Source organism: Bos taurus, chromosome 5 (genome assembly GCF_002263795.3).
Source record: "Bos taurus isolate L1 Dominette 01449 registration number 42190680 breed Hereford chromosome 5, ARS-UCD2.0, whole genome shotgun sequence".
NCBI classification, from domain to species: Eukaryota; Metazoa; Chordata; class Mammalia; order Artiodactyla; family Bovidae; genus Bos; species Bos taurus.
Window position 1 is genome coordinate 69,819,912 of NC_037332.1, and position 26,075 is coordinate 69,845,986.

The following is a 26,075-nucleotide window of genomic DNA, read 5'->3' on the forward strand; positions in this document are numbered from 1 at the left end:
GCTTTACCCCCCAGGTAACAATATCGGTTGAATAGCACAGAGACAAAGTAAGATCTCCTGCTTCCTCGATGCCCCGCCCTCCGCAGGTCTCAGCGTCCAAGGGGTGATGAGCCTTTTATAGATGGCACTCCCCCTGCCCCCATGTCTGAACCTCATTAATACTGGGCTTGGCAGTGATCACACCTTCCCCGAACACCAAGCCTCTTCCTGCACTGTGACCAATAGAGAAGCATGGCAGCATCATTTCACCTTTGCTTAGTGCTCAGAGTATGAAACTGTGCAGAATAAATAGCCTTGTCTAACCAGTACCCACAGAGAGTAAAAGTTGGCAGTGTAGACTCTGATCGGTGTTATTTCAGCAGGATCGGCTCTGCATCACTTAGAGCATTAGAATGCGGTGAGCTGAGCCGGTCCAGGTATTTTCGTGGTCAGCATTCAGTTAGGCTACTCTGCTCGGGGCAGCTCTGAAGTGGACCCAAGTCTTAAACCTCTTCATATTCCCACCTCTATCACAGCACTTGTCACATAGCCTGTTAATAGAGGAAAATGATTCTCTCTTTTTTTCTCAGAAAAGAAAGAGTAAAAATATGTAGCAACCTGAAAATGGTAAATTTAATCCGAAAGTATTTATATTTAGAAGGTAGACTTGCTGCATAAAATTTTTAAAAATTAAAAAGTGAAGCAGAATATGATCTTAAGGGGAGACCAGGCTGTCAACAAGAGAAAAACCCTTTGCTAGTTGGTTCTCAGCACGTTAAAGTCACACCAAAAATAGCAAGTTAAAGATGTTATTTCAGTTTTTGTCTTTAGCCAGCTGTTACTTGCTTTTCTGTCTCTGTGTGGTAATGTAATGCTTTAGTATTTTTTCCATATCTTTTTTCTTACTTTCTTACCTTTTCTTTCCCCCCTGCCACCACCCCCGTTTGGATTGAAATGGATCCATTACATTAAGACTAGTTTTTTTTTTTTTTTTTAATCTACAAATGACTTTTGAACAACTCAGTTGCTGTTTATAATTAGAAATACTTTCTAAGAGTGATTTGTCAGATTAACTGGAATTTTGCTGGGTAAACCTGTTCTTAAAATGATTTATGTGGTGTTCTGCAAGGCACAGAAATAGAAACAACAAATCGGTGTAAGAGCCTCCACTATCTGGACCGTGACATAGAGAGCCGTGACAGCGGGTCCCCAGACTTGCCTTTGCCGTGTGGCGTGGCAGTCGGACTTGTAGCTTCTTGAGACTCCCTAAGTTCTTCACCTTTACAACTTGATGTTAAGATGGATGGTGATGGAATAATATTTTATTGACTGGGTATCTGTAGACTTTTTCTGCTCTAACTTTCTGTGTTCCAGTTTCTCCCTCTTGTCTGTTTCCATCTGTTAAAAGTTCTGTAGTGTCATCTGTGGTCTAATTCCCACTTGGCCCCTGTGAGTGTGTTAAGTGTTCCAGGCCTGTTAAACTAGTGTATTTGTATTTCACTGCCAGGCAGTTGTGCTATAAACAATGGGGTTGAGACACCAGCATGAGCCAGGGGATGAAATTTTATTTTAAAATCTGAAATGCTGCGTAAGCATTTAAGGTATGAATCAGTAATTGTTTCACAACAGCTTCCATTAGATATGGTTTATTTGTAGTCCATCCTCTTTTCAAGGATCCAGGAGAGTGTTAACACACTGAAGCGTACTGCATATCATTTACATTTTTAAACTAGTATTAAAGGAGAGTAACTTTAAAGAGTTGTAAATATCGGAGGAGATTTTTATGCCTCTGTTCCTGGAGAAGCCAAAGTTTTAATTTTTCATTTGAAAAATAAGAGGAAAAAAAAAAACCTTTCTGCTTTGATTAAAGATTTGAATAATTCTGAAACAGAAATACCTTTAAAAAAAAAAAAAAGAAAGAAAAGTCTGGTTCTAAGATCGAGAACTCTCTCCCCCACCGCCTAATGAATTCAGTAAAATACAAAGTTTAAAAAAATCATCTGTCTCATTTGAGATTCGAGATCATCAAATCCTGTCTAAATATTTTGTTTTAACTCCTAAGCTCATTATGGTTTCTTTGTGTTAACTCGTATTAAAATCTGTCAGCTATGACTGGTCTCATAAGCACAGTCAGCGGACCAGAATAAGTTAATTATTTACTTGTGTCACTAGTGCTCTTCATCTAATGAAATGCACAGCTGTGTTGGATCTGCAGTTGGATGTGTAGCGCGCATTGTTCCACAAGTCAGCAGAGGGTAGAAGCCGCAATGATGGAGAGCCCTCAGTTCTTTCTGCTGTTCTGGCTTTCTGTGTCGATTTCATGGATCTTTTATCATTCACTTTCACACAAAACAAACAACACAGGCCTGTCTGCTATGGGAACCATCTTGGCATATAAAAGGGTTTTCAGAGCCTAAAGTAATTTTAAGTTAGCGAAGATTTAATTTTTGGCTTACAGGTGCCCTTGATTCAGATGTGGCCCCAGCAGTTCCTATTACGGAATGAAAAAAAAAAAAAAAAATCTGTAAGTGACTTACATAACCAATACTTTTTTAAATTGCAATGTCAGAAAAGGGCTGGTAAGAAAATAACTTCCCAAGAAAGGAAGCTCTCTACCAAATATTAATCAGATCTCAAGCAGAGTTGTTGGAGATTCAGATTTCAGGGGAGGGAGCACTGCTTTCATTTTAATCACAAAATGAAGTTAAATTTGCTTGATGAAATGTGTCCACTAAGACTGGGAATACAGAATGCAAATCATGTATTTCTTTACCCTCCACCAATCTGAGTGTGTCCAGCTTCCGCCCGGGGTTCCTGCACCTCCTGCTCCTCACTCCCACCTTCTCCTACCAGGCGAACAGGCAGCTGCCCCTAGAGCCGACGCCAGCATCCCCCTGTGAACTGCTGTGGAAGGGGGTGCTGAAGCTTTTCTTCGGTTTTGTTTTTAAGGGATGTAGCCGAGCCCTTCACCTCCTCACCAGCCAAAGTGACATTCTCACCCAAGCACATCCTGGGACTGGCCTCTGCAGGAATTGCTGTTTTTAACATTTTGTTCACTGCTAAACAATGTTGTTGTCGGTTGCACCTAGATTTACAATTTGATCTCTTTCAGAGTAGATTTCCCAGTAGCCCCAGTGTTTTGTCGGATAATTTCAGTGTAGACAAGATGGATTTTTGGAGAGAAGAAAAGAGAGTCACAGACTCTGCTTGATTTAAATTCTAACACACTGTAGCTGAATTTGCAGTCAAGTGAACTGACTGTTTCTATGCTTGATGTAGGAAAGCATATGTTCTTTATGATAAACAATACAGTTTCAACCAAAAAGCCAAGTAAAGTACCTACATGCTCTAGAATTCAGCTTCATAAACCTAATTACCATTATTGTTGGCAGTGACTGGAAATCTGAATATTGATAACTGATGTCAAATAGATAAATGGTGCTCTTTTTCTTTAGATTTCAGGTCTTGGTGTTTATAACATGTCACCCAAAAAAAATCTCTTTTGAAATAGTTTGAGTAATTATGTAGAAACCAAACTGAGGAAAGAAACGTTTCTTTGAGGACAGTTTCTTTTTAATAGATGCAGATGGTTGATAGCTTCGTGTACAAAGGAAAATAAATTTCATATTTTGAAATATTAAAGCATTTTTTCTTGCCCCAATGCCATTGTACACTAGCTTTCTAATTCTGAATTTTGTAGATTGTGGTTAGCAGTCTAAATTGTACTCTTGTATTCCTCCTATCAACAAAGAAGTCAGAGGAATTTAAAATTATTTAAGTGGTAAGATTTTATAAGTTAGATTTTTAACTCTACAGATCAGAATAATATTTAGGGATTAATAAAGTACAACCAATTTAAGAGACTATCAGTAGAGTGCAGAGAGTTGGTGGGGTTTTGTTTTCATGCTTAGAATTTCATGTCTAACTCTAGCCTTTTCTTCCAAGAATAATTTGGCATTTAATTTTCTTGTTTAACTTCACACTTCAATCTGAGGTCCCTTTTCTGATGCGCTGTCAACTATAGGAATTACAATTCCTTAGGGCAGCTTAGGGAAAGCCAGGGGAGCCGGGGCAGAAACCGGCCCCGCAAGCCAAGGGCTCAGCAGCCAGTGGGTAGACCCGTCAGCACATCGGCCACGCACAAGTACTCCTTGTCCCAGGTTTTAAAACCACAATTTAAACACACCCCTCGCTCAGTCAGCTCTCTGTGTTTGGTGGTCAGAGAACTCGCATTCCTGGGACCTGGGTACGGCACATCAGGAGCTGGTGACGCAGAGCGAGGCCGCTGCTGACCTGCAGCTTCAGGGCTCCTGACAGGGCCAGGACTGCTCTCCCCTCTCCGTGGCTGGAGAGGCTGGGCCAGCAGCCGACGGCACGCTGTGTGTTGTGCCAGCAGGCCAGTCCGCAGGCTGCAGGGCCTTCCCGCCGGGACAGTTGTTTCGAACCATTTGTCTAGCAGGGCAGTTAGAAATTGCTTTTGTTAATTCCTGATAGAGACCACAGAGAAGGTTTGAGAGCACCAGAGATAGAAATGGCAATGAGGAGATCCCGGTTCAGTTCTGTGCTCTTCCTTCCTGCCGACTGGCTGTACGCGGCCCGAAATCTTCTCTCCCCCAGGTGTCTGCGGCTTGATCGTCCCTCAGGAAGACATGCCATTCTGTGACTCTGGCATCTGTCCGGACATCATCATGAACCCCCATGGCTTCCCATCTCGAATGACGGTCAGTCCGTTTTTCAGAGACGCTGCTTTTAAGGAAGAGGGCAAGGCAGTTGGAAGAGACGGGACCCTGAAACTGATTTTCAGAAAGGGCCGTTGAGCAAAAATAGGTTCCTGACCAGGTGGGCTGGTCTAACAAGGGGAGGTGGAGAGGCCTGGGCTGTTCTTCAATGGCAGTCTTCTGAGTGATGAAATTACTCCCCAGCAAAAGACTCCGTCATATCAAACCTAATGCATCTCCCTCTCCGTGGTTGTCACTGGTCAGCCTGGCTCCACCACTGACCAGCCTTGGGACTTCAAAGTCGCTTAACCCCTTGGTCTTCAGTTTCCTTGTGTGCTAACAGAGGGAGATAATAGTATCTATCCCATTGGGGTTTTGGAGGCATAAACTTAGGTCACAGTAAGAGAGGGTAAATATTTGCTGCTCTTAATTTGTCACTGTTACTAAGAGTAATAGTCTCATAATCTTTGGGGGGAAGGAAGGCCAGAGCTAAATAAACCAACAGAATTCCTGCACCACAGGAAGGTGCTTACTTAAATCTGTTCACATCACGCAGGTGGGAAAGCTAATCGAGCTGTTGGCAGGCAAGGCCGGCGTGTTAGATGGCAGATTCCACTATGGCACCGCGTTTGGAGGCAGTAAAGTGAAAGATGTGTGTGAGGACCTCGTCCGCCATGGTTATAACTACTTAGGGAAAGACTACGTTACATCTGGCATCACAGGGTGAGTGTGTGTTTAGACATCTTAAAGGAAAAGCATGATTTTATTAAAGTAAAAGTCTGATAAGACTTAAGAGCCCTTAAAATATACAGCTGGACTTTTTAAAGAAATCTGAAACAAGAAAATCCAGGTTGGTGCTGGATGTGGCAGCTAAGCTCTGGTGGTCATGACTTTACAACATGTGTGTCTCACGTCAGCACTCTGTATACTGTTCCTGATGTTGTATGTGAATTATATCTCAGTTAAACTGGGGAACCGGAGAGAAGAAAAGTTTTAATTTAGAAAACTAGGGCTTCCTGGGTGGCTCAGTGGTAAAGAATTTGCCTGCCAATGCAAGAGACACAGATTTGATCCCTGCTCGGGGAAGACCCCACATGCCTCGGAGCAACTAAGCCCACGTGCCACAACTATTGAGCCTGTGCTCTAGGTCCCGGAAGCTGCAGCTGCTGAGCCCTCGCGCCGCAGTTACTGAAGCCTGTGCACCTAGAGCCTGTGCTCTGCAATGAGAGAAGCCTGCCCACTGTAGGAAAGAGTAGCCCCTACCTGCTTGCTGCAACTAGAGAAAAGCCTACATAGCAACACAGATCCAGCACAGCCAAAAATATAAACAAATAAATAATTTTTTTTAATTAAAAAACTGATAAATTCAGGAATTCTGTTTTGCTGAGGAGGTTCTCATTTAAAAAGTAGAAAAGATCTTATTAGGATTACTACACAACTTTTAAACAACACATCAATTGTGTATAATACAAAGTCTCTTAACTGTTGACCTTTCTCTGTACTTCTATGATGAATTTCAGGTATTTTGTGCTCTGACAGATAGCCTGAGGCCTAATGTTTGCACATTGATTCTCCAACAGCGTGTTAAACACCTAAGTATATAACAGTGAACAGAATAGACATGGTCCCTGACCTGTGCATCTGACCATTGAGATTTGTTACTAGACATTAAAAGATAGAGATTACTTTCTCAAATGATCTACCCAGACTGTAATAATGTGAATTTCTTTAGGTGTATCATGGTTGAGATATTATAGAAAATCACATTACAGGAAAAAAGTGGTGGTCCATTTCAAAAATGATTCAGTGAAATAGCTAAGGTCCATTTCAAAAGAAAAGTTGTCATTGCTCAACTGATCGTTTTACGCTTTGCTTCTCATCCAGAAATAACGCAGTAGTTGACCAGAAGGTGTGCAGAACTGGTAACTCAATTTGGCGGACCTTCTGAACATAATTTTACTGGAAGATTTGAATGGGTTGTGCCCTGCTTCCTGTGAACAAAACTGTAGACTATGTCTACACCACCTTCTCCAGTGCCTCCAGCCAAGCCATTCATCTCAGTGGCAAAGTTTGAGAAACACTGTTTTAGCTTGTTAGTTGAAAGTTCCACACAGGACTTACAAACATATTCACCCACCAGCTTTCATCTCTTGTCGTATTTCTGAGCATAGTTAAGAGGAAAAATTGCATATGGCTTTATTCAGTTAATGATAGAATGGCATTAGGTGACAGAGTTCCAGAAATTCTACCATGAAGAGCCATACAGTGGAGAAATAGAATCATTTATTATTAAAAGCTGGAAAGAAAGGGGGTCATTGTGACCCCCTTGTACAAATAAGAAAACTGAGATAGAGAGATCATGCAATTACTTTGTGACCGGCCTAGGGTGAGAATAGTGTCTCCTGACACCCTGTCCATTGAGCCTTTCACTCTACTGTGTCTTCCAAGAGTCTGGCTGTACTTAAGCCAGCAGAATGGCTTGATAGATGCAAAAGTCTTTGCTAGTGGTGCTGAAAGCACTGTAAGATGTGTACCACGCAAGCAGGGGCAGGTGCTTTTGTGTCCTCTCTGCTGTGTCTTTTGTTTTCTTTGCTCTTTCCACTCTTGCATCAGGCTGTGGCCCAAAATTTACTTAGTAGGGAAAGCCCTGGATTTGAGTCACTGTACCACTCACCAGCTCTTATTTAGCCCTCTGTGCCTATTTCTTCATCTTAAACAGAGGGAAGACAGTCTCTCCCTCCCTGGACTGAGTTATGGATTAAGTCATGAGTTAGATAGAACATACTAGATGCTTCCTTTCTTTTGAGGAAGAAGTTCTGGGGCAGTTAAACATGTTTTTAAAGGCGTCTTTCTGGCTGCTCTTGCTCCAAACTGAAGAAAAAAGCTTTCTACTGTCAAAGCATTTAAATATTCACTCTCTTTTGAAACTCTTAGTACACCTTTTCTAAAGGCTCATGAGTCAGCCATGTGACAGATGTTGACCAAGTACCAGTTGTGTGCCAGGCAGAGTCATTAGTGCAGGGACCACAGTGGCAAAGAGATGAAGTGCTTATCCTGCAGAGTTTACTTCTCCTGGGGAAAAGAGGCGATAATCAGAGAAATAACAAATGTATATTTTAATACCAAACAGTGACAAATACTCTGGACAAAATATAACCTAGGTGAGAGCTGAGACAGTGCCCTGGCACTGTGATGCTGGGGTGCAAGGAGGACCCCATCAGGGTGCATCTCTCTGAAGAGGTGGCATATTTGACAGAGCCACATGAGTACCTGGTGAAGAATGTTTCACGCAGAGGGGACAGTGAGTGCAAAGGCCCTGAAGCAGACAGGTATGCTACATTTGAGGAGCAGTAAAGAAGCCAGTGTTGCTGAAGTAGAGTTGCATGGTGGGGAGAGGGAGTAGAAAATGAGTCAGGTGGACAGGAACCAGCTTGTGTTAGACCTTGTGGCCATGATACACAGTTTGGGTGATACAGATTCTGAATGTAATGGGAAACCACTGGGAATTTAGAGCAGAAGAATGACCTGCTGTGAGCTCTGTTTTAGAAGGAATCACTCTGGCTTATTGTGTAAAGAATAGATTATTAAGAGATAAGAGTAGAAGCAGAGAGACAGATCAGAGGATTGTCTGCAGTGGTCCAGGCAAGAAAGGAAGGTGACTTGACAAGGGTGGCAACCGTGAAAGAGGGGTTGTCCTATATACACTCTTTCACAACCTGTTTACATTTTTTTCACTATTCTTTTTAATTGAATGAAAGACTTCATTTTATAGTGCTTTATATTTTCAAAAGTTTCGCACATGGTTTCATATAATCCCATAATAACCCTTTTTCTCCTACCCCTATACTGCCCCTTTTGCTTCCCTTTCCCCACTGGTAACCAGTAGTTCGTTCTTTATGAGTCTGGTTCTTTTTTGTTTTATTTACTAATTTGCTATAATTTTTAGATTCCACATGTAAGTGACATCATATGGTATTAGACTTTCTCTGGCTTTTTCACTTAGCATAAGTCCCTGCAAGTTCACCTGTGTTGCTGCAAATGGCAAAATGTCATTCTTCTTTATGCCTGAGTAGCGTTCCATCATATAGATATACCACATCTTCTTTATCCACTCATCTGTTGATGGACACTTAAGATTGCTTCCATACCTTGGTGATTGTAAATAATTTTTAAATGTTGTATGGAAACACAAAAGACCCCAAAGAGCCAAAACAATCTTGAGAAAGAAGAGTAGAGCTGGAGGAATCACTCTCCCTAACTTAAGACTGTACTACAAAGCTATAGTAATCAAAACAGGATGGTACTGGCATAAAAACAAACAGATCAATGGAACAGGATAGAAATCCCAGAAATAAGCCCACACACTATGGTTAATTAATCTGTGACAAAGGAGTCAAGAATATATGGTGGAGAAAAGACAGTCTTTTCAATACATGGTGCTGGGAAAACTGGACAGCTACATGTAAAAGAATGAAATTAGAACAAACTCTAACACCATACACAAAAACAAACTTAAAATGGATGAAAGACTGAAATGCAGGACTAGATACTATAAAACTTCAAGAAAAAAACATAGGCAGAATACTCTTTGACATAAATTGCAGCAATATTTTTTCTATCCATCTCCTAAAGCAAAGGATACAAAAGCAAAAATAAGCAAATAGGACCTAATTAAACTGAAAAGCTTTTGCACAGCAAAAGCAACATCAATAAAACAAAAAGATAATCTAATGCATGGGAGAAGATATTTGCAAATGATAAGACTGAAAAGTGGATGGGGTTAATATCCAATACATAAAAACAGCTCATATGGCTCAACATTAAAAAAAACAACCTAATTAAGAACTGGATAGAAGAACTGAATAGACTTTCTCCAAAGAGGACATGCAGATGGCCAACAGGCACATGAAAAGATATTCAGCATTGCTAGTTATCGGAAATGCAGATCAAAACCACAATGAGATACCACCTCACACCTGTCAGAATGGCTATCATCAAAAAGAACAAAAATAACAAATGTTGGAGAGGATGTGGAGAAAAGGGAGCCCTTGTACACTGTTGGTGGGAATGTAAATTGGTGCAGCCACTGTGAAAACAGTATGGAGATTTCTGAAAAAGCAAAAAATAAAAACTACCATATGACTCAGGAATTCCATTCCAGGTTGTATATCCAAAAAACCAAAAACCCTAATTTGAAGAGATACATGCACACAGTGTTCATAAATTTTTATTTCTAATCAAACAGTATATCTTTTATTGCATCTGTGGTACTTGTATATTTTCAGTTCTAGCATTTTGTTTACTGCAGTCTGAAAGGCACTCTCTTGCCCATTCATTCAGTCATAAACTCATTCAAAAAACAGATTAGGACCTGCCAGTGATGATTCCTAAAAAAGGTTGTCTCTTGTGAGCCCAGACTTAGGTCCTTAACCTAAAACTCTGGCCTTTCTTGCAGTGAGCCCTTGGAAGCGTACATCTATTTTGGCCCTGTGTACTATCAGAAACTGAAACACATGGTGCTTGATAAGATGCATGCCCGGGCCCGGGGACCACGAGCTGTCCTTACCAGGTAAGAGAAGAGCATTTATAATGTAGTCAAGTCCACGTTGCATTTCTCGGATGTAGCAGTAGGCAGATGTCAAAATTTAGGGTGTTAAGTAGGCATCAACAAAATTCACATGTCTGATTAAAGTGAGAAAATAGCCACCAATTGAAAATCAGTTCTTAGGTAAGCAAACCCATGGAAGGTCTTGCCAGTAGTCTCCTAACAAAGTCATTTATCCTGTACCAGTTGGGGCTTGGGTCCCTAACCTTTTAAAGTATTCTCAAGCCCAGCAGATACGTAAACCACAGGAAGTCCATTTAGGGGGCCAGTTCTCACACAAGAAGGAACGGCCTGAGTGGGACACACAGAACCTTCCCAGTCTCTGGGGAACCTCCCATCTGGCTCAGAACTCCATCCTTCCGGGGGATTCCTGATCTATTCCAAGTTTTATAGAAAACTCTCTCTGCTTCTTCCCATGTTTAATTTATATCTTGGTAGTAAAGCTCCTCTCTGGAGCCCTGGCCGTAGCTATTGGGGACCCAGGTTTCTTCCATAGTGTGTTCTGCTCAGTTTTTCTATTTTTAAATAACAGAGAACTGAGACATCTTTGAAAATACTCAAAAGACTTTCTCCCCTGATTTAACGACTATACGGTGCTGATAATGATGATAGTGATGGCGATAGTAATGCTAACACTGCTGTTTTATGTGATTATATTTTAACTTAACTGTTATATCACAGAAGCTTGTGTAATTATTATTTCCATCGAATAATAATATTAGCAGCCACTCAGGTTACGTCTCTTATTGAAGGCTCTTTGGGCTAGATTGTCTTACATGCATTTTTACAAATGAGACTGAGAGGCTGAGCAGCATGCTTTTGGTCACTGTCTACAAGCAGTTTGACAAATACCATACAATATCACTTACATGTGGAATCTAGAAAAATGGTATAGATGGGCTTATTTACAAAGCAGAAACAGAGTCATAGATGTAGAGAACAAATTTATGGATACCAAGGAAGGAGAGGGTGGGATGAATTGGGAGATTGGGATTGTATAAAATAGATAACTAATGAGAACCTACTGTATCACACAAGGATCTCTATTCAGTGATCTGTAGTGACCTAACTGGGAAGGAAATCCGAAAACAAGTGGATATAGGTATATATATAGCTGATTCACTTTGCTGTACAGCAGAAACTAACACAACACTATAAAGCAACTATACACCAATAGGAAATTAATTTTAAAAAATAGAAGCAGTTTGAATCCAGGTGAGCCCTGCTCTGTAGCCTGTGCTTTTAGCCAGCATGTGATGCTGCCTCTTTGTTTAGTACAAACACATTTGTCTGACTTGTTCCAAAGGCAGCCCACTGAAGGTCGATCTCGCGATGGTGGTTTGCGTCTTGGAGAAATGGAACGTGATTGTTTAATCGGTTATGGAGCCAGTATGCTTTTACTAGAGAGACTAATGATTTCAAGTGACGCCTTTGAGGTTGATGTCTGTGGGCAATGCGGACTTCTGGGGTACTCTGGCTGGTAAGTGGATACCACATGTCTCTCGCACCGCATCCCTTGCCTCTTAAATCACAGCTCAGTGTTTCACCCTGCATCTTCCCCACATATTCTGCAGCCTTCCCTATCCAGGCATTCCGGAATTCAGGATTCTGTATGTACATGCTTAGTTTGTCTGCCTAATGTTCTGCTCTCTATGACCACTACAGTTTAAACTCCCAAGGAGACTTTGTCTTCTTTTTAATGTTATCTCAAGTACCTTTTATAACACTGCTGCTGCTACTGCTAAATCAGTCGTGTCCGACTCTGTGCAACCCCATAGACGGCAGCCCACCAGGCTCCCCCGTCCCCACGATTCTACAGGCAAGAACACTGGAGTGAGTTGCCATTTCCTTCTCCAATGCAAGAAAGTGAAAATGAAGTCGCTCAGTGGTGTCCGACTCTTAGCGACCCCATGGACTACAGCCCACCAGTCTCCTCCATCCATGGGATTTTCCAGGCAAGAGTACTAGAGTGGGGTGCCATCGCCTTCTCTGTTTTTATAATACTATTCATCTGTAAATACTAGCAGATTCAGAATTATAGCATATTTTAACTAGTATCCTTCAATAGAAGACCGTGTCAAATGCCCTTGTTTAACCTCAAACCCAAAGAACCAGGTACGTTGCCCCAGCTCTTATAGCAAATTGGTGGCAGAGCCTGGACCTTGTCTGTACCCTCTCTGCTTTACATTTGGCCTGTGAATTCCCTGAAGTCAGAGACCACGTCTGTCTCGGTTTTTCACTCAACAAACGTTGAGTAAGAATCAGCTACATGCCAGACACTGTTCTAGGCCCCAGAGTTATAGTGGTAAATAGGACAGATGAATGGCTGCTCACAGGGAGCTTGTCTTCTAGCTCATTCTAACTCCACCTCTACTTCTCCAGCCTGGGACCTTTTTGATGCTAAATCAAATATAATTGCTTAGGATTATCCATAGATAAATTGCATAATTCATAAACTTTGTAATTTCTGTGTTGAGTTCAGTACACAGGCCAGTTAAAAGATGATACTCCGTATTTTTTGTTTGTGCTTGTTTTCCTCCTTATACTGGTTCTACTCCACCACTGAAGAGCAGCTGCTCTCCTTAGGTTAGTCATGATCCAGAGCCCTGAAATACCCCTGCAGGCAGGAGAACCAGCAGTTCCCTGGTGTTTACTCACTCTTCTGCCAGAGATGAGGTCTAGCAGGGTATAAGGCAGATGCTGTGGGACAGGAAATAGCCTCAACTCCCTTACCCACCCTCGCAGAGCCCCTTCCCCCACTGAGTCCCCCTTCAGAGCCTCCTTCCAGAGAGAACCCCAACTTTTTGCCATCTGTCGCTGCCAGTTTCTTGGTGAATGAAAGCAAATCAAGAGTTGGAATGAGTGAACTTCTTTGAACACAGTGTATATACCTTGCTAGTTCACGACAAAACCCTTTAGCCAGTTAATGATTTTTTTTTTTTTTTTGGTGTAAAATAGTTGAGAAGGAGTCGTCTGTTTCTTCTTATCTGTGAAGAAATCATTTCATATTAAAAACCCAACACAAGAGGTGGCTGTTTGCACTTTGTTCCTTTCACACGATGGCAGAGAGGAGGCGACAGTATTCTAAGCATAAGCCTGGGCATTGCTTTATCAGTGACATGGGAGGGGGTGTTTCAATTCTGAGATGTCTGTTTGTCTTTTGAAATGCATATTGAGTTTGCTTTTTATTGTTCTGGCTGTGTAACACACCAACAAAATGTGTAATAGCAAGATGCCTGGAACTAGTTTTACTATGCTTAAGTCTTCTAATTTGGTGCAAGGATTTTTTTTTTATAAGCTTAAACTACAAGCACGTATTTCTCATATATATGGAGGCAGGGAAGTTTAAGATCAAGGTATCAGCAGATGTGCTGTCTGGAGAAGGCCTACCTCCTGGCTCGTAGACAGCCATCCTCTGGCGCAAGGATCTCAAAGTAATTTATTTTGAAAAGATGGTGCAGAGGAATCATTTTATTAAGAACAGGGATCATGAGACTTCAGAGTTTCCTTTTCTTCTCCATTCTCCCCACATTCCCTCCTGTGCCTCCCACTCAAAGAAGAAAGAGAGTGTGTGTGTGACAGGGAAGAGAAAGAGCAAAAAAGAACGGAAGCAGTAGATGAGCTTCATTCACATACTTCGAAAACCTTCCCCTGTCTTCCACTGAATACTCGGGGAAACTCACATAAACTGTGGCTGATATCCTCGTTCTTCTGTTAAATTCTCATCTCCTTTGCTGCTGATCGTTTGTTTGATGGCAGTGCCTGATTTTGAAGCTCATGTGTTCAATATGTATTGTATTTGAAATCCCTTGAAAGAGGACTAACTCAGGTTATACAGTTTAAGGGTCTTTACTGTAATTAAACAGACATAGATATGCGTAGGTCTGATTTTGAGTAGCCTGCTTACAGACCACTCAACCCTTGTGTCCAACAGAAAAAAATAAAATCCTCACCCACTCTGGGAGTCTGGCACCCTCCTTGCGCTGCTTCCTAGCAGAGGGGCCTAATGATGCTGTCATTTTCCCGTCCTTACCTGATCAGGCGCGCTGGGTTGTGTGGGAGGGAGCACGGGGCATTTGTTGGAGGAAGTCGCTCTTTAATGAACAGCACAATGGAGGCTGAGTAATTAGAGCAGTTCAGAACCTTGAAACTGGCCTTTTGTCAGTGATTTGCACATTAGTAAGGCATTGCTATGGGGATGTTTACAGCAAGACTGTTGTTCTGCAGAAGACACGGAGGGCGTAAGTCACAAAAGAGAGGAAAACTGCCGAGAAAAGAAAATCCCTATTCGGATAATTAGCTCGTAGAGGATATTTTACTGGACAGTCATTCCTCATGTGAAGCCACAGCCTCCTTCCACTGCCTTCGCCTTAAAAAATCAGTTTCTTTTCTTGTTGTTTGGGTCAAGTCTCTTCCTTTGGAACTCTTTCAGAAATAGGGTAAAACATTATATATTTTTATTTATGTGTGTTTTATCTGTATATATGTGTATGTTTTATCTGTATATATTTATGCATGTATGTATGCACTGGAACATCTTAAATGATGAGAAATATTTAATTAATAGAGAAGATTAGTGGACTTTCTGGATTATGAATCAGCACATATGGAAACTTTAAACAGATGAGCTTGGATTGAAGTCACAGGATAATGTACTGGTCAGGAGAATCAGCAAGACATTCCCCCAGTTAAATCCATTTCTCCAGTTTAGTTAAAGCATGAACATGATTCCTGAATAAATTAGATCAACCCAGGCACATTTAAAAACATAATTCATAAACTGTAATGCATTAAGGAGGTCTTTAGGTAGTCTTTTAGGAAAAAGTCATCCATAATGTTCCTATTATTAGTGTTGATGGAATCAGATCTCCACAGTGCTTGTTAAGGTCTCTGCAGGTCCCCTGGTGGGGACCCGGGCATGGGTCCATCGTGGCTTGTCCTTTTTCCCTCCACCTCTCCTTGTAAAGTTCATATCTGCATAGTCACCCACCATCTTGTTCAAATTCTCAGCCTTAATGCTTTTCTAAAATTAATAAAGCTTTATTTTACTGATGGCAAAAATGACCCCTGAATATTTTTATTATATTCTTTTGTAAAAAATACATATATATAGAAAAAATTGTCACGTTTGTGACAATACAAATTCCTGCCACCCACAGATGACCACTGTCAACATTTTAGTGACCCTTTGGGGACATTTCTGTTTGCCAGTTGTTCTGTGGTTTAGTTGCTAAGTCATGTCCAACTCATGGACTGTAGCCCACTAGGCAAGAACACTGGAGTGGGTTGCCATTTCCTTCTCCAAATAGTCTGTACCCTTTTTTACTTTAAATCATGAACCCCTTTGAGATTCTGATAATAGCATAAAAAGAAAATTATATACACCAGAAAATCTGGTTACAGATGATTTTGAAAGCTTCATACATTTACTGAAACCCATCTGAGAACCCCCCCATGTAATCACACTGTTGAGTAGACTGCTTTTTCACTCCACACTGTGTCCTGATCACCTTTACATTTCACTAATCTGGGTCTGGCTGCACAGGGTTCTTCTGCATAAATGTCCTGTAATCACAGAACCAGTAATTTATTGGACATGTGAGTTCTAGCTTTATGCCGTTATAACCAGTTTGACCATGAACATTCTTGTGCCACTTTTGTGCTTACTCAGTGAAATGACACACACCTCTATATGTTTAACACACGTTGTCTTACTGCTCTGTTCTGCCCATCACTAAGGAATCTCCATCACTAAGGAATCTCCCTCCAGCCCCCAGTCAGCACTGACTCTTCTAAGCCATGGTTGCTGTCCCTCCTACATTCATTTTGCACCCTGTTAGCTGGGAGGATCCAGTTTTCTACCTGTTAAGTTTCAGGATATATACTGGAAATCTATTGTCCCCGGTACCCCAGACCCTTGAGATACAGGGTGAGGTCCTGTTTTGGTCTGAAACCTAAGAGAATAACTCAGCTTCTCTCCTGGGACCCTTCTTCCGTTGTAGCCATTGATTAAGATCTAGGTTCAGTTCACTGGCTTTTCCTGAAGGAAGAGAAAAGAAAACTAATTGAAAGAGCAGATACGTTGGCTCGGAGCAGGTGCTGTTGTGAGGATAAAGTGGGAATACATGAACACACACAGGAATCAGTGCATTGTGAGCGCAGTGGCCTCCAGGACTAAGGGAAATATCTATGCTTGAAGAGCACTGGAAAAATAAGTAGCATGTGACTGACACCACCTTCCTGTATGAAAGTCTTCTCTTGCCCATCACACTTCAAGCATTTCAGTGACAGAAAGCAAATTGAGCATCTTGTCTAGAATTGTATAGAGCAGTAGTAGCTTTTCAACTACAGGGATAGGGACTAAATTGTTTTGAAATTCTTTCAACAACAAAGACTAAATCTGAGTAACTTTCAGATAGTTCAGATTTCTGGGCCTCATTCAAAACAAGTGTATAGGCAGATATTTTGCATTTTAAAGAGAAAGGTCTAGAAGTGTGGATGCAACTGATTAAAAGTACGTGCTTTTAAAACTGGGGGAGTGGTATTTGGTTTGTTTTTTTCTTTTCCTGCCTTGGATGCTTCTTTTTATTCCACGGGTGTACACATACATATTTGAAGAAGGAAATGGCAACCCACCCTAGTATTCTTGCCCAGAGAATTTGATGGATAGAGGAGCCTGGCGGGCTATAGTCCATGGGGTCACAGAGAGTCGGACACCACTGAGTGACTCACTTTCACTTTCATACATACTTATTTGATAGTGTGAATGAACACGAGGACTAGGAAATGAGGGAATTCAATAGGATGGTCGTGGAATGGGCAGAGCGCATCTTCCCTTCCTTCGAGCTGCCTCCGCCCCCGAGTTGCTGTCCCTCTAACACAGCTGACTTGGTTTCAGGTGCCACTTCTGCAAGTCGTCCTGCCACGTGTCCTCCCTGCGCATCCCGTATGCCTGCAAGCTGCTCTTCCAGGAACTGCAGTCCATGAACATCATCCCCAGACTGAAACTGTCCAAGTACAACGAGTAAGGATGGCGGATGGTTCTTTAAAAAGAACGGTCGGTATGTCCGACGCAGTGGAAAGCGGAAGAGATGAGGACCACCTCTACTCTGGGGTGTTCACACATCCTTTGAATTGTTCTCTCTCTCAAAAAAAACAAACCACATAATTGATGGAGAGGCTTTTTATACGTTGGGAGACTTGGCTGAGCAACCTCCATCAACGAGCCTCATGCCACGGGAGAGGTGCCAATGATACAGACTCGAGTGAAGTCTCTTGTCCATGTACCAAATGTGATTCACAAGTGGATGTGAACTAAAGGATAAGCTTTTATTTATGGCCTGGTATCTTGAAATTTACTCATTAGAAAGACCTTCCTCCTTAAGAAAATAATGTTTAGGGTCAAAGAAAACTCAAGATTCTTAGGAAACAGGAAGAATCTGTTTGAGTTGGCTGACTACTTTGTCTGGGAGTCTGTTCTGAGCTGTGTCTATAGGAAAACAACAGCAGGAAGCTGAGAGGATAAGCGGGGTCTTTCTTGTCCGGTGCAGTGAGGGGATAAATTTTCCCTACAATTGAATCTTGTCTTTATACACCCAACTTATTAATTCTATTAATAAATGTCTTCCTAAGGTACTCTTAAGTTTACCAAGGATGTCACCTTGTCTTAAGGACTAACTGCTACTCTTCTGAACCGCCATGATCATATGCAGTAACATTTGTTGAGTATCTGAAAATAATTCCATGGATGCTTTGTTAAGTTTTCCATCCCTTCCATTCCTGCCAGGATGTTTAGCTGTTCATTTGGTTTTTAATCGGACAGCACTCTTCATCCGATTCTATAATAGGTTGTTCTTAATTGCTCTGCCCTGAAGCCAGATAAATATTTGTGTTAGGGATTATTTGTAAGTCAGAAAACCTTTGAGTAATGGTCTAAGGCCAGGTCCCCAGCGTGTCACATTCACCTTGTGCCACGGAATATTAATAGGTGTTCTAGAATCAAGGTCCAGTGTCAAATAAGGTTGAGAAACAGAGTGTATCCACGTTAAACTACCACAGACTTGTTCAGAGGCTTTACCAAGCTACTGTGCTGGGACCTCTGAAAGAGGGAGCCAGGCTAGTCACTGATATGGGAAGCCAACCTCAACAGTCTCACTCAGGTCCTGAGGTTTCTCAGGATGGACTGCTGGGGAGCAGACCTTCTCCAGCTGTCTCCACATGTCTCTGTTCCCTTCAGGGACGGGTAGGATTTACAAAGGCAGAGGGGTTTGCACACCCAGATCTCTTGCTTCAGCTGGTGGTTCCTTCTTTGCATCTGGCTTTGTTGTTCTCAAGAGTGTTGGTGCCTGAAGATGACTCTACTAGATGGGATGTGGATGTCCTGCATTTCGTGGGCCGTATAAGGAGCTTTGTACGGTAACTTTTGACTATTTCCTGCTACATGACAACTCATTATCAACTCTGCTAAAGATGCCGTAGCCCAGCCCTGTGAGGCATGCCATGACAGTGACCCCTGGGAGGAGCTGCCAGCATGCAGAGTGCTGGCACGGGGGCTTCATCACATTCCCGTTGTGAGACCCTGTACTGAGGATAGAAGGGGCAGGACACGACTGCTGCCCCAAGGGGCTCAGAGCCCAGTGGGGGAGACCAGATGCCACTAGTCATGGGACACTGCCCGTCAACCAGTGCTGAGGCTTAACCCAGCAGTGCTGAGGGTTAGCTGTGCTCTGAAGTTTCCGAAACAGCCCAAGAAGCTGAAGCTCCAAGTGGCTGACTCACCCTGCACCCCACCACTGATGGGGAACAGTAGGGGCCTGGAGACCAGGGTTCCTGGTTTGGAGGGCTCACTTTGGGTTGCATCCAGGATTCTTATTTTTCTGGGGTTTTTTTTTGAAATTTTTTTATTGTGAAATTCACATACTATTTTATGTGCTATTTATTTATTTATATTTTATGTGCTATTTTAACCAATACCTGTACAGTTCAGGGGCACTAAGTACATTCACATTGTGCAACTCTGACCATCATCCACAGGATTCTATTTTTCAGTCACTAAATGTGACAGTTTTTTGTTTTTTTTTTTAATTCAAGTGCCACTGAGTATTTGAATTCTTAAACTTCTTTTTTCAAAAACAGTTCAGTCAGTTCTGAAGGGAATTTGGCTAGGAAGTTCCCAGTTCTCCAAGTTAACAAAGATCTAGAAAGTGTGGGTTCCAAACTGAGACCTCCTTAGAGCAAAAAATTGTGTCGGGTTGGTAATTTCAAAAACCAGCAGATACGCCATTTGAGTAACTAGTTGACTGAATAATATTTTGATGAAAAGAACCCAGAATTGATATGAGCTCCACTACAGCTTTATTTCGGAGAAGGCAATGGCACCCCACTCCAGTACTCTTGCCTGGAAAATCCCATGGACGGAGGAGCCTGGTGAGCTGCAAAGAGTCGGACACGACTGAGCGACTTCACTTTCACTTTTCACTTTCCTGCATTGGAGAAGGAAATGGCAACCCACTCCAGTGTTCTTGCCTGGAGAATCCCAGGGACGGGGGAGCCTGGTGGGCTGCCGTCTATGGGGTCGCACAGAGTCAGACACGACTGACGCAACTTAGCAGCCGCAGCAGCAACAGCTTTATTTTGTAAGTTCCTTATTTTAAAAAATGACCATTTAGATTTCCATTTCCAGGAATGATAAATAACCTTTTGCAGGCCACTCTCAAAGTGCCTTTTTCCCTCCGGGCTTTGCCAGGCTGAAATTGGCTCAAGGATGAAAGGCTAAAAAGCCAGGCCAAAGCCACTGCAAGACTGCACCCCTTTCCCGAGCTTTGGTGAGTCCAAGGGCTGGGGAGACAAAACTGTGGGCTCAGTATGGCCAAGAGGACAGGCCTAGAAAGGCCAAGATCCCAAATAGAAAGCAAGCTTCCTGAGGCGAACCCAGCTTCTCTACCACTTTTCCCCTCGTAGTAGGCTGCTCTGGATGCCGCAGACTAGGCGGTTACACAATAGACATTTATTTTCTCACAGTTCTGGAGATTCAGAGTCCAGGATCAAGGTGCTGACAGGTTTGGTCTCTGGTGCGGACTCTTTCTTCCTGGCTGCAGACAGCTGCCTCTCACTGTGTCCTCACATGGCCTTTCTTCTGGGTGTGTGAGGAGAATGAGTGAGCTCTGGGTCTCCTCTGTTTCAAAGAACACCTGTGACGTCATTTAACGTTAATTACTTCCTTAAAGGCCCTGTCTGCAAATAAAGCCACATTGGGAGTTGGGGCTTCAACACAGGAATTTTGGAGAGGCACAGTTCAGTCCATCATACCCATCAAGGCATTTGCCAGCTCCTAACAGCACTGGCTGGCCTGCTCACAGTGTCTTTTAAAGCTGAACATGCTCAGCAGTCCCGTTCCTGGATGTGTGTGCCCATCAGAAATGTGTGTGTGTGTCTTATCAGTAGGCAGGAGCAGAAATGCTTCTAATAGCACTGATGTAGTAGCCCTGACTTATAAATAACCCCTGCCTATTAACAACGTGATATAGAAGGAAATGACAGCCCACTCCAGTATACTTGCCCTGCGAAATCCCATGGACAGAGGAGCCTGGCGGGCTACAGCCCACGGGGTCAAAAAAGAGTCAGACATGACTGAGCAACAACTACTACTACTATTAATGATGAAATAGATCTGTTATAGCATGTTTGCAAGTGGAACACTATATAGTGATGAAAAGCCTCACACAGATCACAGATAATCTCACAGCGTTAATAGTGGGTTAAAAAAAAAGCTAAATACAAAAGAATACATACTGTATTGATTCCATTTAAATTCAAAAATAAGCAAAACTAACGTATGATCTAAGAAATCTTGATAACAGTTCCTGTGCTGAGTGGGGTGGCTGGTGACTATGTAGTACAAGGGGCTTCTAGGGTGCTGGCTGTATTTTTTTTTTTTTTTTTTGTACCTAAGTTGGTTATATGGGTGTTTATGAACATACACTGAGCTACATACACAGGATTTTTCACTTTTCTGAATACACATTATACTTCAACAAGTTAAGTTTTTAAAAAGAACACAGATTCTAAACCTGTTGTTCAGCCTCTTCATCCAATGGCTTTGTCACCCCAGCTATCATATGTTATCTTTGCTTTAGTTTATCCATTTTCAAAATGGGAAAAAGTAACAAAACTGACAGCCAGGGCCCCTTTTCAAGGTTAAATGAGATAATATGTCTAAATGACTCAGCACAGTGCCTGGCGCGTGACAGGCACACAGTGAGAGTGTTCAGACTCCTCACTTGCACCGCTGCCAGGACTGGCCTCATCAGGAAAGGGTCAGGAAAAGTAAGCCCCTGCTTTCCTTTGGAAGAAAGAGTATAGGAACCAGGGCCAAGGGCAGAGACTGGAGGGTTCTACCAAAGCTGTTTGTGAAAGCTGCCCTGGTTCACGGTGATGAGGGGGAAGGAGGGTGGTGGGATTAAAGAACACACTTCCATGAAACAACCATTTTATCGCTGACATCAAAGTGAGGCCTGTCGTCGGCGTGGGAGCCCACAGAACCAGATCTCAAAACACTTCCATGTGCGGAGAGTCTAGTCAAGGCGGAGAGGGGCTTGATTGGGTGCTATATATTAGGATAGTTTTCAGCTGCTTCAGAGCGTTTGGGGCCAACACCTTCATTTGCGGTAATGAGTCACATGAGAGGGAGCACAGGAGGGCTGGTGGCTGAGCCCATCCGCAGCTCGCCCGGCTGAGGATAGAGCAGCCAGGTTCCCAGAGGCCTGTAAGTGATTCCTTTGTGAGACGGATGTTCAGAAAAGTGACTGTAAAAGTAGCACCTCTTTACCGTCCGTATTTACTCCATATGTGTCTTGAAAACAGCTTATTTCATTTGCTGACTAAAAGTTGGACTTTTACTACATCAGCCCCACGGGGCCAAGGTTGGTGGGAAATTACTGTCAAGCCTTTAAAGAGGCCATTTCAAACGGGAGGAAGAAAATCAGCGGTGGCAATCCAGAAGTATATATACTCTCTGTTATTGAAGCCAAGCTACCAATTTGGATTTCAGACATGGGCTCCAGAAGCAATTAAGAGATTTGCTGCAGCAAATCAAATTTATTGTGATCAGGATATCATGGCAGACATTCTCAGGACAACCTGAAACTCACATTCTTTATTCAGGTCTAAAATCTCAGACCAAAGTCCGAGGACTTAAAGTGTTTTCCAAATCCGGGTAATAGACCTCATTCCATACATAATAAATTTTAGGTCTGGTAACTCCCGATCATCCATGTTAATGAAGGCAAGGAGTAGTGTGAATAAATTAAAACAGATGATGGATCCAAAATCTTTTGTATGAGATGCTGGGGTGACATTTACATTTGCATTTTTCATACAGTTTGTTTGGAGATTAGGTACATTTACTGCGTGTTAAATAGGGACTCCTATTAACACTGTCTTTGAAGACACTGGAATAATAATAATGATAATACCATTTATGGTTAAGTAATGATAACTGCTGTTTGGAGTGGGGCAGGTAGCCTGACTCAAAGTGTGGTCCCTGGACCAGTAGAGGCATCAATGTCACCTGGGAACTTGTTAGGAATTTGGGTGGAACACAGAGGTCTGTGGGGCTTCCCAGGTGGGGCTAGTGACAAAGAACCTGCTTGCTGATACAGGAGATGTGAGACACGAGTTTGATCCCTGGGTCAGGGAGATAACCTGGAGAAGGGCATGGCAATCCACTCCAGTATTGTTGCCTGGACAATCCCATAGACAGAGGAGCCTGGCGGACTACAGTCCACGGGGTTGCAAGGAGTCAGACATGACTGAAACGACTTAGCACACATGCACAGCAGTCTATGGATTGATGAACAAAAGCCCTCTGCTGCTGCTGCTGCTGCTGCGAAGTCGCTTCAGTCGTGTCCAACTCTGTGCGACCCCATAGACGGCAGCCCACCAGGCTGCCCCGTCCCTGGAACTCTCCAGGCAAGAACACTGGAGTGGGTTGCCATTTCCTTCTCCAATGCAGGAAAGTGAAAAGTGAAAGTGAAATCGCTCAGTCGTGTCCGACTCTTAGCGACCGCATGGACTGCAGCCCACCAGGCTCCTCCATCCATGGGATTTTCCAGGCAAGAGTACTGGAGTGGGGTGCCATTGCCTTCTCCCAAAAGCCCTCTAGGTGGTTCCAATGCAGTCTAAACGTTGAGACCCACTGTTGCAAGCTGTGTGAAGAGGTTTGGATTACATCCTCTCTTAGAACCAGCCTTTGGATTTTTAGGGGTGCCAAAGAAGGCACACATTGAAAACTAGCCCCCCACTCTCTCTCCTGTGATGTGACTTCCCCTTAAGAAGCAGATTGGCGGGGCCACTCCTCCCACAGGGCTCCAGCCCTCCCTTCCCACCCTCCTGCGCCCCACCCCCACCCCCTGCTGGTGGAGAGGAAATTACTCATTAAAGGCCAGATTTATGCAGGAAAAAACAACTCTTGAGCAACCTAGGATGCTGCTGTCTCTTGTGCTGACCGGTTTCTGACTCTCCAGCCCTGAGGTTCCCCTTTCTCCTCCTGCAGCTTCTTTCCACTCAGTCCAGATCTGCCTGCCAGCCCCACAGACACACCCACGTCCAAGGTGGCTGTTTTCTCTCCAGAATACTCCAGTTTCTGTCTCTATCCCTGCTGGGCGTTTCAGTGTACTGTCCAGGTGCTCCCGGGGTACCACAGTGTCATCTCTCCCAAAGCAAAGCTCAAAGTCAGCGGAGATGCGCTGGGTGCCCCACAGCTTCTGTGGGCCCCACAGGGCTATTTTGGAGCTGTGATTTTCCTATTCTTTCCAGGTGCTGAACCTGTAAGGCTTGGGTGAGGGAACACCAGAGCCACTAGTGACCTTGGAGCTCCTGCCTGAACAGGCATCGGCAGTGGTGTTACCAGTAAGGAGGGAGAGAGCAAGCAGAACACTCTGCCCTTCCTGCACTATGCGTGTGAGCCCAGCAGAGGTGACGCCCTGCCCTGCGCTTCCCATCTGTCTCATAGAGTAATCTACCTGCCTGCCTGCCTCCTCCACCCGACCTGGGCTTGGTTCAGGAGTGAGAATAGTGGCTACCGCACAGGTTTGGGGTGAGATGGGTTAATTCAAGTGAACAGCACCTGAAAGTGAAAGGGTTAGTCACTTAGTCATGTCCTACTACTTTTTGTGACCCCATGGACTGTATAGCCCGCCAGGCTTCTCTGTCCATGGAATTCTCCAGGTAAGAATACTGGAGTGGGTAACCATTCCCTTCTCCTGGAGATCTTCCTGACCCAAGGATCGAACCTGGGTCTCCTGCATCGTGGGCAAATTCTTTACCTCCTGAGCCACCAAGGAAATCCCTCCGCCCCCCAACCCCGCCCCGGTAAACATTCAATAGAGGTTAGCTTTCCTCTCCCCATATGTGTAAACATCAAACTAGATCAGTTTCTCAACCTCAGCACTACTGACATTTTGAACCAAATAATTTTGTGTGTGGGGAGGGGGGTGCGGTGCTGACCTGTGCCCTGGAGGGCATTGAGCAGCACCTCAGGCTTCTACCCACTAGATGCCAGTAGCTTCCCCCTAGTCTTGATGATCAAGCATGTCTCCAGACAGGGCAGATGAAAGCAGTTTACATGACAAAGCAGACGAAAACAGTTTCAGACCGCAGTTGTATGGCTTGGCCCTCAGACGGGCAGCTCATATGCCTCTGGAAAATGGAGTGACTATACTAACAAATGTTAACCCGAACCACAAAGCCCTTGTCTTGTCTCCAATGTACCCGTCGTAAATGACATCAGATAAAACACGTCAATCATGTTGGTCATTAATTGTTTCATTCCTATTGTAAAATGTGCTTTTATGTATCTGCTGATAATGTTACAGATACTAAAAAAAATAAGATTAGTTATAATCTACATTTCTATTCACATCTGCCCGCAGCCTGACGTTTTAGATTTCGCCTATTTTTTGTTTTTGTCAAAGATGGGTGCTGATTCTCATCTTTTACCCAGGCAAACCTCAGCTTTGCATCTGCCTGCCATGTGGCAGGGACTCTTTAGCCCCCCATCTACTCCAAAGCCAAAGACTGCCCTTCCTTTGAATAGTCCTGTGGGAGTAAACGGGGTCCTGGCCATCCCAGCAAGCCAGAGTCCCACCTGCACTGGAAGGTGACAGTCCTGGGGCGAGGGCTCTGGAATCTCAGCAGCAGCAGCTGTCTTTCTGAGTTCCTAGAAATTTTCCTTCATTGTTACTCTGGGTCTTGCGTGTCCCATGTAGGTCTCCAATCTTTCAGAAACTGAAATTTATCAACGTCAGGCCAGAAAATGAAACACGAGGCTCTTTGTGATCTATTACCTGCTCTCCCTACCAGGAGAGTTACTCTGATTACCTTCCTCAGTGTCAGATGTTACAAAAATCTAGGAGTGAATATTTGCAGAGATTGAGACAGCCATGGTTCTGATTGCACAGATGTTGTAAGACCTTTCTCTTTTCAATAAAATCAGGGATGCCAGTACCACCCATGTGCTTCTTTTCTGTGTCTGCATCCCTTTGGCAGCTCTCTAATTAATCATGGCAGTCCACCCTGCTTAAACCTGAATTCGGCCTCAGACCTACGGAGCTCAGACCGCCAGCCCCCACCAGTTGGTAGGCCAGGACCATGGTTGGGAGCTAGGATGCTGCATTCACACTGCCCACCTTCAAATCCTGGCTCACCACCTACTAGCTGAATGATCTTGGGCAAATTATTTTGCCTCAATTTCCTCATCTGCAAAATGAAGTGAA

The 26,075-nt window shown here is 43.4% G+C and overlaps 1 protein-coding gene across 2 annotated transcripts in view; it reads left to right on the forward strand.

Moving 5' to 3' along the window:
• POLR3B (RNA polymerase III subunit B) overlaps window positions 1-25,806 on the forward strand; it is a 123,729-nt gene extending 97,923 nt beyond the window's left edge. Inside the window, exons 24-28 of one of the 2 annotated variants that reach the window (NM_001192789.1) lie at window positions 4,597-4,700; window positions 5,254-5,420; window positions 10,153-10,266; window positions 11,609-11,782; window positions 17,201-17,948. In NM_001192789.1, the coding sequence (NP_001179718.1) occupies window positions 4,597-4,700; window positions 5,254-5,420; window positions 10,153-10,266; window positions 11,609-11,782; window positions 17,201-17,330 (689 nt within the window). In that variant the 3' untranslated portion in view covers window positions 17,331-17,948. Of the gene's footprint in view, window positions 1-4,596; window positions 4,701-5,253; window positions 5,421-10,152; window positions 10,267-11,608; window positions 11,783-17,200 lie in introns of both variants that reach the window. The other variant, XM_059886660.1, reaches the window with a different exon arrangement.
• Window positions 25,807-26,075: the final 269 nt, after the last annotated feature.